Source organism: Dromiciops gliroides, chromosome X (genome assembly GCF_019393635.1).
Source record: "Dromiciops gliroides isolate mDroGli1 chromosome X, mDroGli1.pri, whole genome shotgun sequence".
In the NCBI taxonomy this organism is placed as follows: domain Eukaryota; kingdom Metazoa; phylum Chordata; class Mammalia; order Microbiotheria; family Microbiotheriidae; genus Dromiciops; species Dromiciops gliroides.
In genome coordinates this window covers 81,154,435-81,170,609 of record NC_057867.1, presented here as the reverse complement: position 1 = coordinate 81,170,609, position 16,175 = coordinate 81,154,435, and the positions used below count along the sequence as shown (strand labels likewise).

Sequence of the window (16,175 nt, the reverse complement as noted above, 5' to 3'; positions counted from 1 at the left end):
ATAAGCATTCAGTAAGCACCTGCTATGTAACAGGTACTTTTTTTCTTTTATTACCTTCATTGATTTTTTTTTAAAACTTATTATTATTATCATTATTTATTTATTTATTTTAGTGAGGCAATTGGGGTTAAGTGACTTGCCCAGGGTCACACAGCCAGTAAGTGTTAAGTGTCTGAGGTCGGATTTGAACTCAGGTCCTCCTGACTCCAGGGCCGGTGCTCTATCCACTGCGCCACCTAGCTGCCCCCTTCATTGATTTTTAATTTCACTGAAAAATTTCTTCTTAAGGATGATTCCCCTATAGTCCCAGAATTAGCTTGCAGTTTAGTGTATATTCTGATTCAAGTTGTAACATGCATTTTATACAAGGGTAACTAAATTCTTTATATTAATTGATGTTTTTCTTCTGTTTCAGAAAATTAAATGGATGTACTCTCTTTATCACGGGTGCAAGCCGAGGCATTGGCAAAGCAATTGCATTGAAAGCTGCAAAAGATGGGGCAAATATTGTTATTGCTGCAAAGACCACACAGGTCCATCCCAAACTTCCAGGCACCATCTATACTGCTGCTGAAGAAAGTAGGTTTTTTTATGGCAGTGGCCTTTTGGTGTAGTATCTTTTAAAAATGAGAAGTTAATGAGAGCCTTCCATAGGAATAACTAATTATAGTTATATACTGATTTATGTTTAGAAAAATCATTTTCCTTATAGTAGGTAGTCTCATTTGGCATATGAGAAAAAACTTGGGCCTAGAGAGTTTGTGATATAGTCCTAACTGGAACCTGCTCCGTTGTGCTTTCCATTATAGTATCCGGTCTTTCCATCACATTTGAAAAATACTTTTAAAATTGTATCTCCTCAGAAGAGAATTTGGAACACCAAGTTTTAAAAATTGATGTCACAATTTGTTTTTACACATAAGGTGGGGAAAAATTCTAAATAAATAAATGGGAAAAAATCCTATCTCCTAATATTTAATTATAATTTTCCTCAGAAAATATCAAGAGAATGCAAACTCTCCCCCCTTTCTTTGCAGAGGCAGGAGGCTGTTGATGTGAAATGCAGTACATAGTGTTAGATTCCATTGATCAGTTTTACTGAACTGTCTTTTGAAAAATTCTTTGTTAAAAGAGATAGCTCTTGGGGCAGCTAGGTGGTGCAGTGGATAAAGCACTGGCCCTGGATTCAGGAGTACCTGAGTTCAAATCCGGCCTCAGACACTTGACACTTACTAGCTGTGTGACCCTGGGCAAGTCACTTAACCCCCCCCATTGCCCTGCAAAAAAAAAAGATAGCTCTGTGGGTGGGGAAGAGGTAGGTTTATATTTGGAAATGAAGATGATGTGTACCAAAAGAGTTCAATTAAAAAGTATTAATGAAAAAAGTCATGAAGCCATCTTCTTAAAGATGGAGGCCTGAGGTGTTTTTCCACTTTAACACCTTTCCAAGATATCAGTCAGTTGAAGAAGTAATTAATTTCTTGTAAAATTGCCTTTAGTTGACTTATTTTCATTTAAGTCAGATTGACTTTACTGCTAACCCTCCTAGTCTAATCCTAGGAGAATATACCCATATTGTAAAATGAGGTCACTAGTAAAATTATAAAGTTTACTTAGCTATATCTTTTTTTTTTCTAAGGAAAAATATTGAAGCCTTTTCTTGGTTTTCCTTTCTAGTTGAAGCTGTTGGAGGAAAGGCCTTACCATGTGTTGTTGATGTGAGAGATGAACAGCAAATCAATGATGCAGTAGAGAAAGCCGTGCAGAAGTTTGGAGGTAATTTCTTAATTACTTGTTAAATGTTGGCTTAACACAGGGATGTAGTTGGAGCTGAGCAATTTCATCAGGTGTCATAGTCATAGGGCTTTGAAATAAGAAGTTTGGTACCATCCCTAGAGCTAGGTATAACTCCCTCCCCACAAGACTGCTTCAGAAATTGTCATTTGTTTCCCTCTGCCCACAGAATAAATCTCAAACACCTTAGCTTGGCATTCAGACATTACCACAGTTTAGCCTTACTTCCTTTCTTAAACAAACCCTCTGTTTTTTGAAACTGATTTCCTCCTTAGTCCCTGCACACATGTTCTCTTTTCTTACCTCTGTGCCTTTCTGTCTGCCTGAAATGCCTACCTTTCTTTCCTCTCTACATATTGAAATTGTATCTGTTCTTCCAGGCTTAAATCTCACCCCTTCTCTAATGCTCACTGACAAAATGTTTTTTTCACCTTCACTATTTAAAATAATAGCAATAATAAGTCATATTGATACAGAGCTTTCTTTACAATAATAACTACTCATATTTAAAGAGAGCTTTCTTAATAACTCATTTTTAGAAAGCTTTCTTTACAGGGATGCCTGAAATAGTTGGAAGTATTATTTTTCCCATTTCATACATGAGGAAATTTAGGTATAAAGTGATTAACTTGTCTGCCATTTCTGCTTTTCTTCTTGTTGTTCAGTCATTTATTTCAGTCATGTCCAAGTCTTCGTGATCCTATTTTGGGGTTTTCTTGGCAGACTTACTGAGTGGTTTGCCATTTCCTTCTCCACTTCATTTTACAGATGATGACACTGAGGCAAACAGAGTTAAGATTTGCCTAGGGCCACACAGCTACTCAGTGTCAAGGCTTGATGGAGGCTTTGCACAAACTAGGTACTCAGTAATTTGGTAGAAGCAGTGATAACAAGGAGAAAAGGTTAGGGAAAAGTGAATATGGAGTGTGCCTCAAATCTGAGACCTCTTCCACAGGTTCCACATTGCCCATTTAGGCAGTACCCTCAGTGCCCTTTATTATTATTAATCATTAGTGGGAATGCCCAGGGACGTGAGCTAAACTTTCAGGAACTAGACCGAGATCCCACTTACCAAAAACAACAATTTTCCATTTGAAAATTTGACTTGGGTTCTCTAGAAACAATAAAGATTAATACACTTGAATCCTATTTATATGGGAAGTATATTTCCAAAGAACATGGGAACTTCAAAATATGTACCTGGGGGGGGGGGGCGGAGAATTAACAGAATTATTAGCCTCATTTAAAACCACTTCTCCAAATGAAAGGGGACATAGTTTCAGAGGGATATAAAATGAGAGGTTGCCATGTCTCTTTGTACCTCATCATTTTGTTTATAATTGGGCCTGTGTACCAATCTTTATGGCATAGTTTTGCCCCATGTCAGGAAGCAACTATCTCCTTTCAGAATATGAGCCCCAGAAATGAAAGAAGCTTCAACATTTCTGCCTGTAACATTGGCTAGGAAGTAAGCCCTCCATTTACAATTGGTAACCCAAGAAGGAGGGCAGCATTGTACATCTGGGTAGAGGCTGGGTGTCTGCATTGGGTACCACAGTGGAGATCTTTGGATACCAAGAAGGCAGCATGAAGATATTTGGAAGTGTGTTGGAGATCAGTGGGTAAGAACAGCCCCAGGAGATGAGAGGAGGTCAAGAAAAAACTAGGCATACCTAGAACTTCTGTGGTTCTCTTCCCTTGAAAATCATTTCAGTGAAGCTTTAGTTCAACTAGTAGACATTAGCTTTCCTGCCTTACTATCTATATCCATATGTAGTGTGCTGTGGTCATCTATGTGTACACGTGTTAACTAGGGGTCTGGTTAGGAGTACTAGATTTGTATAGCTTACTCCCAGATGAAGTTTAAAGCATTAAAATGAGATGTTTTCTTTTAAAAATAGGAATTGACATTTTGGTAAACAATGCTAGTGCCATCAGCTTGACCAACACACTGGAAACACCTACAAAGAAAGTAGATTTGATGATGAGCGTCAACACCAGAGGAACCTATCTTACGTAAGTAGGGACAGGAGAGGTGCTAAAACACCAGATTTAAACCCGTGTCAAATCTAGTCCTTTCTGTCACCTGTCATATCTAATGAAAGCGTAAATGAATGGTAGAAGTTTCTTCTGTAGACTTGCTGAGGTAGTCTGTGCTGTCTTATTCCAAAGGAAATTTTCCATAATGTATCAGAGTTCCCTGGGCTTCTGAGGAAACTTTCTATCAATCTATATACATTAATGACTGTGGGGATCATTAGTATCAAACTTTCCATCTTCATCTGATTCCTTCTGGCTGCCTATTGTGATTTTGGCCATTTTGCTCAGCCAGCACGTGCTTGGGAAACGCAGATAGCCAAAGCAAAACATGAGGGAGGTCAGTTTGATGATGAGGGAGTGAGGAGGGAAATGCATTCTGAAACCAAATAGAAATGATTTGAGAATCTCATCTCTAGCTGCAGCCAAAATAAAGCATCATAGGCTGCTTGGGCCATCTTGGTGATAGGATGAATATATTTAGAGAGAAAATGAAATTTTAAAAATACAAAATTCCTTGTCTTAACAGCACAACAGTACAGGATGTCAGTGTGAATTCTTCCTCATTCTTTGACTAAAAACAAATGACACATGCACTAATTCTTCATAAAAATTCTTTAACTTCTACTGCTATCCTTTATTTCATCCATCCCCTTCATTCAAAAAATCTATTTCTACCCCTTTTCCTACCAAGCAAACCATTACTTGTTATAAACGTAACTAACACATCCACGAAGCCTAATCATATACATGATATTACACACGGACAATCTCCTACCTCCATAAAGAAGGGAGGCAATTCTTTCTTTAAAAGGGCATCAGAAAAAAAAAGGACATTAGGGGGCGGTTCGGTGGCGCAGTGGAAGGAGCACCGACCCTGGATTCAGGAGGACCTGAGTTCAAATCCAGCCTCAGACACTTAACACTTATTAGCTGTGTGACCCTGGGCAAGTCACTTAACCTCATTGCCCTGCCAAAAAAAAAAAAAAAAAGAAAGATACCTTCCCTTCCTTTACCTATCTAGGAGAACAGCCCTTTGGTTTGTGGCTGGAGGGACATAGGCTTGTGCACCTGCCTTGGTGCACATTCCAGCTTGCTTAGCCCTTACAGAGGGTATAGCATGACTTTTTCCATCTGCATATCTGACTTCTCTGCTGCAAAAGAAGCACATCCTTACACCAGCTTTGAAAATAGGCATCATGTGCATTCGGCAGTTGCACTGTTGGTTGGCTTGGGAGTTCAGTCTTGGAGGAAAAGGAGGAAACAAAGAGAGAAGGAATCTCTTCTCAACTTTTAACTCCAGAAACATGATTACTTAGATTCTTAGATATGTGAAAAGCCTATATATGGTTATATATCTTGAAGATGGAGGGGAATATAAAGTCCTCCATTTTTATCTGATCTATATTTTTATTACTCTAAGAGTTGATGTTATCCTTCACTTGATTTGAGTCCCTAGTGTTTAGATTTTGTTTTCCATAAAAGTATTTTATTATTTTCCAGTTACATGTAGAGATAGTTTACAACATTCGTTTTTATAAGATTTCTAGTTTCAATTTTTTTCTCCCTCCCTCCCCCCTCCCAAAGACAGCAAGCAATCTGATATTGGTTATACATATACAATCACATTAAACATATTTCTGCGTTAGTCATGCTGTGCAAGAAGAATCAGAGCAAAAAGGAAAAACCTCAAAAAAGAAAAAGAAAAAAAAGTCCTTTCAAGTTTCTCTGAAATCCACCTGGTCATCGTTTCTTACAGCACAATAGTATTCCATTATATTCATATACCACAACTTGTTCAGCCATTCTCCAATTGATGGGCATCCCCTCAATTTCCAATTCCTTGCCACCACAAAAAGAGCAGCTATAAATATTTTTGTACATGTGGGTCTGTTACCCTTTTTTATGATCTCTTTGGGAAAAAGACCTAATAGTGGTATAGCTGGGTCAAAGGGTATGCACAATCCCATAGGCCTTTGGGCATAGTTCCAAATTGCTTTCCAGAATGGTTGGATCAGTTCACAGCTCCACCAACAATGCATTAGTGTTCCAATTTTTCCACAGCTTCTCCAACATTTATTATTTTCCTTTTTTTGTCATGTTAGCCAATCAGGTGGTACCTCAGAGTTGTTTTAATTTGCATCCCTCTAATCAATAGGGATTTAGAGCATTTTTTCATATGGGAATAGATAGCTCTGATGTCTTCATCAGAAAACTGCCTGTTCGTATCCTTTGACCATTTCTCAATTGGGGAATGACTTGGATTCTTATAAATTTGATTTAGTTCTTGATATATTTTAGAAATGAGGCCTTTGTCAGAAATACTGGCTATAAAAATTGTTTCCCAGCTTTCTGCCTTCCTTCTAACTTTGGATGAATTGCTTCTGTTTGTACAAAAACTTTTAAATTTAATGTTTAGATCTTTAAATGTGTGCTTCTCTCCACCCCCACACACAATATCTTTAGTTCCTGTTATTTTTTATGCAAATCTTATCCCAGAACAGCAGAGATTCTATTTTTTAATATATAAGTTAAAGATAGCATTAGTATAAAGAATAATGCTTTTTATTCTCATTGTAATACAAAAGAAAATGTTGTAAAAATGCATCTGGTCTAGTGAAAGTGGGGGTGAGGGATATATTGTTTGACAAATCAAAGGGAAGCCTATTTGGGAGTTGTAAATCAAATGAGTTCTTTTCTTTATGATTGTGAAAATATGATCATGCAGCCTGAGTTAGAAGTTTTTTCCACCCAGATGATATTTTAAAGTTCACTTTATTTAAATTAAGAAGCAGTCATGATTGCTTTCTACCCAGTGCAACTTAAGCATACTTGAAAATCATACATATTGCACACATAAAAACCTGTGCTTGCAACAGAGAGTTTGAGTCTTGATAATTTTGAAAAAAAGTAATAACCCAGGAAAGTAGGAGGGGAAGAGGATAAGGAGGGAAGGGTGAAAAAGGAAGTGCATAATGGGGGAGGGGACAGTCAGAAGTAAAACACTTTTGTTTTGTTTTGTTTTCTTGGTGAGGCAATTGGGGTTAAGTGACTTGCCCAGGGTCACACAGCCAGTAAGTGTTAAGTGTCTGAGGCCGGATTTGAACTCAGGTCCTCCTGACTCCAGGGCCGGTGCTCTATCCACTGCGCCATCTAACTACCCCCTAGTAAAACACTTTTGAGGAGGTTAAAAGAAGATAGAAAATAGAGTAAATATCATGGGAAGGGAATAGGATGGAGGGAAATAGTTATGATGATTGATTATAATGGTAAAATGTATGGTACCTACTTTGCTGGGCTAATATGAAGAAAATTCTTTGTCAAGTTTAAGGTACTATATATAGGTTATGATGAACAAGATACTATCAGAAAAACCTGGAAAGACCTACAAGAACTGAAGCAGAGTGAAATGTACTGCATACAAAATAACAGCATTAGTGTAGGGGTGGGTCATGTTGCTAGGCCACTACTTAGAGCTGGTAAGAAATTCCTACTCCCACCTCTGCCCTAGAAAAAAACCATAAACACTAGTTTACTCCCACTGGCCAGTGACCTAATATCTTCTAATATCTCTTTAGGCTAGTCCAGTTCTGAGTATATCTACTGTTATCTTCTTTTTTCTTTTAAGTAGTATTTTATTTTTTCCAATTACATATAAAGACAATTTTAACATTCTTTTTTTCAAATAAAATTTTGAGTTCCAAATTTTCTCCCTCCCTTGTCCCCCTACTTCCTTCCCCTTCCTCCCCGCTAAGATGGCAAGCAATTTGATATAGGTTATACGTGTGCAATCACATAAAACGTATTTTCGTGTTAGTCATGTCATGAAAGAAGAAACAGAACAAAAGGAAAAAAAACTACAAAAAAAAATAAAGTGAAAATACTATGTTTACATCTGCATTCAGGCTCTATCAATTTTTTCTTTGGATGTGGATTGCATTTTCCATCATGAGTCTTTTGGAATTGTCTTGGATTCTATTGCTATCTTTAAAGCACTTAACATAGTGCCTGTTATGTAGTAAATGCTTCATTCTTTTTGGGGGGCAAGCGAGGCAATGAGGGTTAAGTGACTTGCCCAGGGTCACACAGCTAGTAAGTGTCAAGTGTCCGAGTCTAGATTTCAACTCAAGTCCTTCTGAATCCAGGGTCGGTGCTTTATCCACTGCGCCACCTAGCTGCCCCGCTACTGTTATCTTTAAAATATAACCTAGCCAAAAATCTCATTATATGTGTAGAGAAGTCTTTAAAAGACTACTAACTTTTATTTTTTGCTTTTGTTTGCAGATCAAAAGCATGCATTCCTTATTTGAAAAAGAGTAAAATTGGTCACATCCTAAATCTCAGCCCACCATTAAACCTGAATCCAATCTGGTTCAAACAACATTGTGGTAAGTATTAGAGAAAATAAGCCTGGTTGTGCCTATTGGTTAATTTATTAAGCTTTTGAATGGCATTGATGAACCTAAATTAACCTTTATATAAAACTTATGATTGAATTATTTTAATCTATAGAATGGGTATAGGTTTGGGCAATAATATCTTTATTAAGAATTGTGCTTTACTTGTAATGCTTAAAAGCAAACTCCAGGAATAAAGAGGGGCTTAAAACTTGATAATTCTCCTAAAGAATCAAATAAAAGACTACTTGAAATCATTAACAACTTTAGCAAAGTTGCAGTATGCAAAATAAATCCACATAAATCATCAGCATTTCTATATATTACCAACAAAGTCTAGCAACAACAGATAGAAAGAGAAATTCTATTTAAAATAGCTGTGGACAGTATAAAATACTTGGGAGTCTACCTGTCAAGACAAACCCAAGAACTATCTGACCAGAACTACAAAACACTTTTCACATAAATAAAGTCAGATCTAAACCATTGGAAAAATCTTAATTGCTCCTCGGTACACTGAGCCAATATAGTAAAAATGACAATCCTACCTAAGTTATTTATTCAGTGCCATTCCAATCAAACTATGAAAAAATATTTTATAGATCTAGAAAAATAATAACAAAATTCATCTGGTAGAACAAAAGCTCAAGGATATCAAGGTAGTCAATGAAAGAAAAATACCAAAGAATGTAGTCTAGCACTACCAGATCTCAAAATGTATTATAAAGCAGTAATTATCGAAACAATCTGGTACTAGCAGAGAAATAGAGAGGTAGATCAGTGGAATAGAATAGGTAGAAACTGCACTATAGCAAATGACTGTAGTAATCAAGTATATGATAAACCAGAAGATCCAAGCTTTTGGAACAAAAACTCATTATTAGAGAAAAACTGCTGGGAAAACTGGAAAAAAGTATGGCAGAAATTAGGTATAGACCAACATCTCACACCATATACTAAAATAAGGTCAAAATGGGTACATGATTTACACATAAAGGGTGCTATCATCGAATCGTTTATCTGTCAGTTTTATGGACAGAAGAAGAATTTAGGACCAAAGAAGATATAGACAGCAAAACAAAATATAAAATAGATTATTTTGATTATATAAAATTAAAAAGTTTTTGTACAAACAAAACTAATATAACCAAGATTACAAGGGAAGCAAAAAACTCGGAAAGAATTTTCATGTCAAGTATCTCTGATAAAGGCCTCATTTATCAAATATATAGAGAACTGAGTCAAATTTATAAAAATACAAGTTATTCCCCAATTGAGAAATAGTAAACAGGCAGTTTTCAGACAAACAAAGCTATCTATAATAATATGAAAAAATGTTTTGGATCACTATTGATCAGAAAAAATACAAATTAAAACAACTCTGAGGTATCCCCTCAGACCTATCAGAATAGAAAATATAACAAAAATGAAAAATATTGGATGTTGGAGATGTGGGACAGCTGAGACGCTAATCCACTGATGGTGGAGTTGTGAAAAGATCCAACCATTCTGGAGAACAATTTGGAACTATGCCCAAAGGGCTATAGAACTGTGCATACCCTTTGATCCAGAAATACCACTGCTAGGTTTATATCCCAAAGGCATTCCCCAAAAGAGAAAAAGACCTCTTTGTACAAAAATATTTATAGCAGCTCTTTTTGTGGTGGCTAAGAATTGGAAATAAAAGGAATGCCCATCAATTGGGGAATGGCTAAACAAACTGTGGTATATGATGGTGATGGAGTATTATTGTGCTATAAGAAATGGCAAGCAGGATGGCTTCAAGAAGACCTGGAAAGACTTGTGTGAACAGATGTATAGTGAAGTGAGCCGAACCAAGAAAACGTTGTGCACAGAGACAGCGATATTGTTTGATGAAGAAATGTGAGAGACTTAACTATTCTCAGCAATACACTGATACAGTACAATCCCAAAGGACTAATGATGAGACATACTATCCACCTTCAAAGAAAGAACTGATATTGATTGAACACAGACTGAAACATGCTATTTTTCGCTTTCATTTTTTTCTTTTATTCAAGTTTTTTTGTACAAAATGACTAATATGGAAATGTTTTACATAATTGTACATGTATAACACAGATATGATTGCTTACCAAAGAAGGGAAGAGGAAAGGGAGGGAATGAAGAAAAATTTGGAACTCAAAACTATAAATAAAAATTTTTATTATTTCAAAAAAAAACAAACTTGATCATTCTAGCCTTTGCAGTGGCTCACCCCATCTCTGAAATACTCATGAAGTCTGGGTACCTGCTACCTTCTAGTGCTTTCCCCTCCCAAGTTATCTGCTTTGCATGTGTTTTGCATATTCCAGTCATATGTAGCTGCTCTTCTCTAATAGAATGTAATTTTATTGAGGGAAAGGACAGTTTCACTTTTGTCTTTGTGTGCCTGGTACATTGCACATAGCAGACACTTAATAAATATTAGACTGATTGATTGAGACAGGCAAGGGAACCACACCTCAAAAGAGATGATGTGAAATCAAGAAACCCACATTGGCTCTATTCTTTTTTTTAATTTAGAATTTCATTTTTCCCTCCAGTTACATATAAAAACAATTTTAACGTCCATTTTTAAAACTCTGTGTTCCAAATTCTCTTCATCCCTCCCTCCCTCCCCATCCCCACCCCAAAGAATGCAAGCAATTCAACATAAGCCACACATGTGCAGTCATGTAAAACATCTCCACAACAGTCAGGTTGTAAAAGAAAACGGTCAAAAACACTTAAGAAAAAGAAACTAAAAAAAAATAGGCTTCAATCTGTATTCAGATGACATCAGTTCTTTCTCTGGAGATGGGTCACATTTTTTATAAGTCCTTCAGAGTTGTCTTGGATCAGTGCATTGCTAAGAATAGCCAAGTCATTCACAGCTGATCATCTTACAGTATGGTTGTTACTTTGTATCTAGTACATCTCACTTTGCATCAGTTCATGTCTTTCCAGGTTTTTCTGAGAGCATCCTGCTCATCATTTCACAGTTACTATTGCCAACTGAATTTCCCTCCATTCTATTCCCTTTCTATGACATTCACTCTATTCTCTATCTCCTTTCACCCTGTCCCTCTTCTAAAGTGTTTTGCTGGGGCAGCTAGGTGGCGCAGTGGATAGAGCACCGGCCCTGGAGTCAGGAGAACCGGAGTTCAAATCCGGCCTCAGACACTTAACGCTTACTAGCTGTGTGACCCTGGGCAAGTCACTTAACCCTGTTAAGGGCTAAAATTCTAGCTAGTCTGTCTAAAATATTTAATGAGTGGTCGCCAATAAATTATAAGCTTTAGCAAGAGTTAGACTTTTAAGCATTTATTAAGGAGAATAAGAATTTGGTAAAGAGAGAGAGAAAGGTCTAGATTCCTATCTATTAAAGGGAGAGCGCATTTCTAGCTCCCTTCTCCGCCAGAGTCCAGAGGAAAGAGCGCGAGACTGAGCGCCAGTCTCTTCCTTCCTCCTCCCACTAGCCCGCGTCACTTCCTGACTCCTGGTCTTGCCCTCAAAGACCTTCCCTTCATGGGCAGAACTCCTCTACAGTAAGTATCCAGCAGGTGGCGTTATTCCAATCGTTACAGTCCCCCCTGTTGTTCCTCAAGAAACAAAATGTTTCCTTGACGGAACAGTAAAAACAATATGATAACTATTGCTAACTAATAATATGTGAACAACAATATAGAAAAGGAAGAGAGGAAAGTTTTGTCCAGAGGGGCAATTTTTTTTTTTTTGTCCTCATGAACCGACGCTTTGACATTAGTCTTGCAAAGGGAGGGCCTCTGCAGAGAATACATGTTACAGATGGTGTATATTATAACAGAAAGAGAAAAAAACCAACAAAAAGAACAAATCAAAACTGTTCATTTAAAGTCTCTGAAAGTCTTTTCTCAGATGTCCTCTAGGTGTAGTCGTGGAATGGAAGTCTTTTCAGGGGTTGATGTGTGGATGCTGGTAATCAGCCAGGAAAATTTCCTACAAAATTGAGCTTAACACAACTTTAAAATAGCTTTGTCAATAATCAAATCAAACAATGAAAGTTCTCAAAAACATGTCTAAGGGAATACAGAATCTTAGTTGTTAACACGTGAAACATACAATAAAACAAAAATTGAACCATTCTTTAAAATTACATTATTATTATAGTCCCCCCTTATGGAGAGTAATTGAGAAGACAATTGCTGCGATATTAATTTTTAAAAATAATTTTTTATCTTTGTTTCATCACTTTTTGCATCATCTGCCTAATTATCCTCATGCCATTATGAGAAATTACAAATCTAATATAATTGGTAACAGATGTCAAGGCCAAATTCAACACTGTTATTTATCATGACATCTGAGATAATTATGGGGGTTACCATAAAAGAACAGAGAAATGATGGGATATGAGCATTCCCACACTTGAGCAATATATACTGTCCATGCAGTATGCCAGGCTTAAAATAGGTGGATGGAATATATGTCCATGCCACCGAACATATTGGAAGAAACTGAGTCAGACTTAATCAGATGCATGGGATTGAGATGGTCCATGGCATCAGGCATATAGGAGGGAGCATAGAAGCCAGGTGTAGAAGTGAGATGGGTGGGATCAATACTTCCAGCCATCTGTACAATATTGTGGGGAAAAAGAGAATAAAATATTAAACCAAGAGAATCCAACCTCAACATTTGTCAAAAGCCGTTCCCTCGGCCATACCTTGACTTCATGCATGTCTCCCCTCATGTGACAGTTCAGTGTCTGCTCTTGCATGTATTCCTCTTGTGATTGGATGGCATCTTGGCCAACTGGCATCTGATAACTCAGAATAAAGGCAATTAATGTCTTAAATGATAAGTTCCCATAATCCAAGTCTCATATGGATTTAAAATTGAGGATAAAAAATGATTGCAAAAAATGTGAATACATCTTGACTCAAAATATAATATATAATTATGCAACAATTTCAAATAATACCCTTTTTTTTACTTAGTATACAATTACTTTTGTGAAAAATCAGAACATACTGAAATACAAGTTAAAGCACAACAGAATCTCAAAGAACTTTTTTTTTTTTTTTGAAAATAGAAAACTTTTACAAATGTTCCCCTCTCTTTTTTTTTGGGGGGGAATATGCTTATCAAAAATAATACTTCTAGAATCAATTTACACTTGCCATGGCAACCAATTTGCCAGGGAAATGCTTTAAAGAGTTTGATCAAATAATCAGTTGAGAAAAAATAACAAAAACAAACAACTCAGAATATGGGAGCACAATACTCCTAGAATTAACATTGTATAATAAAATCAAAACCATCTTGCAATGTTTCAAAATTAGATAGACAAATGAATAGAAGAAAATACACATGGAACAATAAAAGACAATGAAATTCAAACTAAGGAAGTCTAAATGAATGTGAACTTAATATTAATAAGAGTAAACTTGATCACATGACTATAAAAAGCTTTTACAAATATTCTCCTTGTTTTAAAAACTAAATATAAAACACAATCTCAAAAGCATGAAAATCTCTATGAAAATAAACCCATACCATTAATTTCAAAATGTATATATAATAGCATAGAAATCCTATGTAACCTCTGAACTGACATTATTACTCTGAGTGAATTCAGAACACTTTTGATTCCGATATCTAAAATCCCCAACACTCATATCAATACCTTGCTGCTTACTTCTACATTTCTCTAAAATATATACCCTTCCATGGCAAAAGAAGCAGAGTCTTGAACTATGTTGATGGTTGTCATTCTTATTCAGCTTAAGTTTTTCTTCTTTAACCCCTCTATATTGTCTGTCAGTCTTTTCACCATACAAATGCTTTATAAGATTACTAATTAAAGACAAAAGCAGGTTAGCAAAATTATGAACAAAACGAGTATATCTGGAATTTAAAGGGTTTTCTAAGGTTGTCTCAGAAGCACAGCCAGCCTGGGGAAGGGCTGAGCCTGAAGCTGCAAATGTAGTTAGAGAAAGTTGCGCATGAGCATTAGATCTCTGGACTTCCCAGGCAGGGGAAGCTATGGGCTTAGCCATGGGAGGAGTAGAGGGTGGGGTCTGGAGAGGAGGGGAGGGACCAGAGCAATTTGAATCAGACTGGATTTTGAACTCAGGCCTGGATTCCTCTTCCCCCACTTTGCCTCCAGGTGCTAGGGGATTAAAAGCTTCTAGAGGGTGGGTCATTGCCTCCAGGCATGCAAAATTAGAGCAACAATTAGTGTTAGAACTGGGAAAAGCTGCAGGAATCTCTTCAGGTTTCTCTGAAAAAGCATGGTTGGGAGAGGGAGAGATATTTCCTTGTGTGAGTAAGTTGCCGGCTCTTTTAACAAAAATAAAAAGAAAAATAGAAAATCCACAAAAACAAAGCATTAACATGATCTTATCTCCCATTTGTCTGGTTAAACAGACCAAAATCAAAAATAGGATAATTAGGGAGTTTAAAAGGTCCATTCGAAAAAATTCAAAGGAAAAACACAGCCAGTACACCAGTACTTAGCAGTTAAAGGGAGAGGGAGGGGAAATTTCTTACCCAACCAGCAGATCAGAAGAAGACTGAGGGTTAGCTTTCCTCTTCGTGGTCAGCCATCTGTTAAGGGCTAAAATTCTAGCTAGTCTGTCTAAAATATTTAATGAGTGGTCGCCAATAAATTATAAGCTTTAGCAAGAGTTAGACTTTTAAGCATTTATTAAGGAGAATAAGAATTTGGTAAAGAGAGAGAGAAAGGTCTAGATTCCTATCTATTAAAGGGAGAGCGCATTTCTAGCTCCCTTCTCCGCCAGAGTCCAGAGGAAAGAGCGCGAGACTGAGCGCCAGTCTCTTCCTTCCTCCTCCCACTAGCCCGCGTCACTTCCTGACTCCTGGTCTTGCCCTCAAAGACCTTCCCTTCATGGGCAGAACTCCTCTACAGTAAGTATCCAGCAGGTGGCGTTATTCCAATCGTTACAACCCCAATTGCTTCACCAAAAAACACACTAAAAAAAACCTGTTGCAGAAGTGTTTTGCAGGGGCAGCTAGGTAATGCAGTAGATAAAGCACCAGCTCTGGATTCAGGAGGACCTGAGTTCAAATCCGGCCTCAGACACTTGACACTTACTAGCTGTGTGACCCTGGGCAAGTCACTTAACCCTCATTTCCCTGCTCAGAAAAAAAAATGTTTTGCTTCTGACTGCCCCTTCTTGCAATCTGCCCTCCCTTCTATCACACCCCCCGCCCCCATCCCCTTTCCCTCCTACTTTCCTGCAGGGTAAGATAGATTACTATACCCAATTGAGTGTATATGTTATTCCCACCTTGCATTGGCTCCATTCTTTTTTTTTGTTTTTTGCAGGGCAATGAGGGTTAAGTGACTTGCCCAGGATCACACAGCTAGTTAAGTGTCAAGTGTCTGAGGCTGGATTTGAACTCAGGTCCTCCTGAATCCAAGGCCAGTTCTTTATCCACTGCGCCACCTAGCTGCCCCCTATTGGCTCCATTCTTGAGGAAAGCTTCATTCCAATCTGAAGTTCAGAGAAATAAAACTGATAATTTCTGTCTCTAGTTCCCAGCCAAACTGCCAGGGTACCATCATCCATGCCACTGAGTTAGGAAAGATAAAGCCTTCTTTCACTGAGTTGGCTAAAATGGAATAGGATTACCTTTAATTTTTCAATTTTATTAACTAAACTATCTTTTAATTCCTTGATTATGAATTGGTTTCCTTTATATGAAGGTGACAGAATCTACCCTTGAAATAAAAGTGATGACCTTAAAAAAAGTGTTAGCTTTAGTATGAATAAGAGGAAATTTTCTTCTTCCTTGTACTGTTGTATTAATCTCTTTCTTACCTATTTTCCTCCTGTTTCTGTCTTCTTCCTTGAAATCTGTACTTTTGATACAACATATTAATGATTTCATAAGGATATATAATTACTGTGGTAGTACCACCATGCTTGTGCATAG

At 37.1% G+C, this 16,175-nt stretch overlaps 1 protein-coding gene across 4 annotated transcripts in view; it reads left to right on the top strand.

The window, feature by feature from the left end:
- LOC122733790 (hydroxysteroid dehydrogenase-like protein 2) overlaps positions 1-16,175 on the top strand; it is a 35,296-nt gene that overhangs the window by 3,185 nt on the left and 15,936 nt on the right. For all 4 annotated transcript variants that reach the window (XM_043974493.1, XM_043974492.1, XM_043974491.1 and 1 more), the window contains exons 2-5: positions 416-579; positions 1,678-1,776; positions 3,696-3,810; positions 8,116-8,219. In XM_043974493.1, the coding sequence (XP_043830428.1) occupies positions 416-579; positions 1,678-1,776; positions 3,696-3,810; positions 8,116-8,219 (482 nt within the window). The remainder of the gene's footprint in view (positions 1-415; positions 580-1,677; positions 1,777-3,695; positions 3,811-8,115; positions 8,220-16,175) is intronic.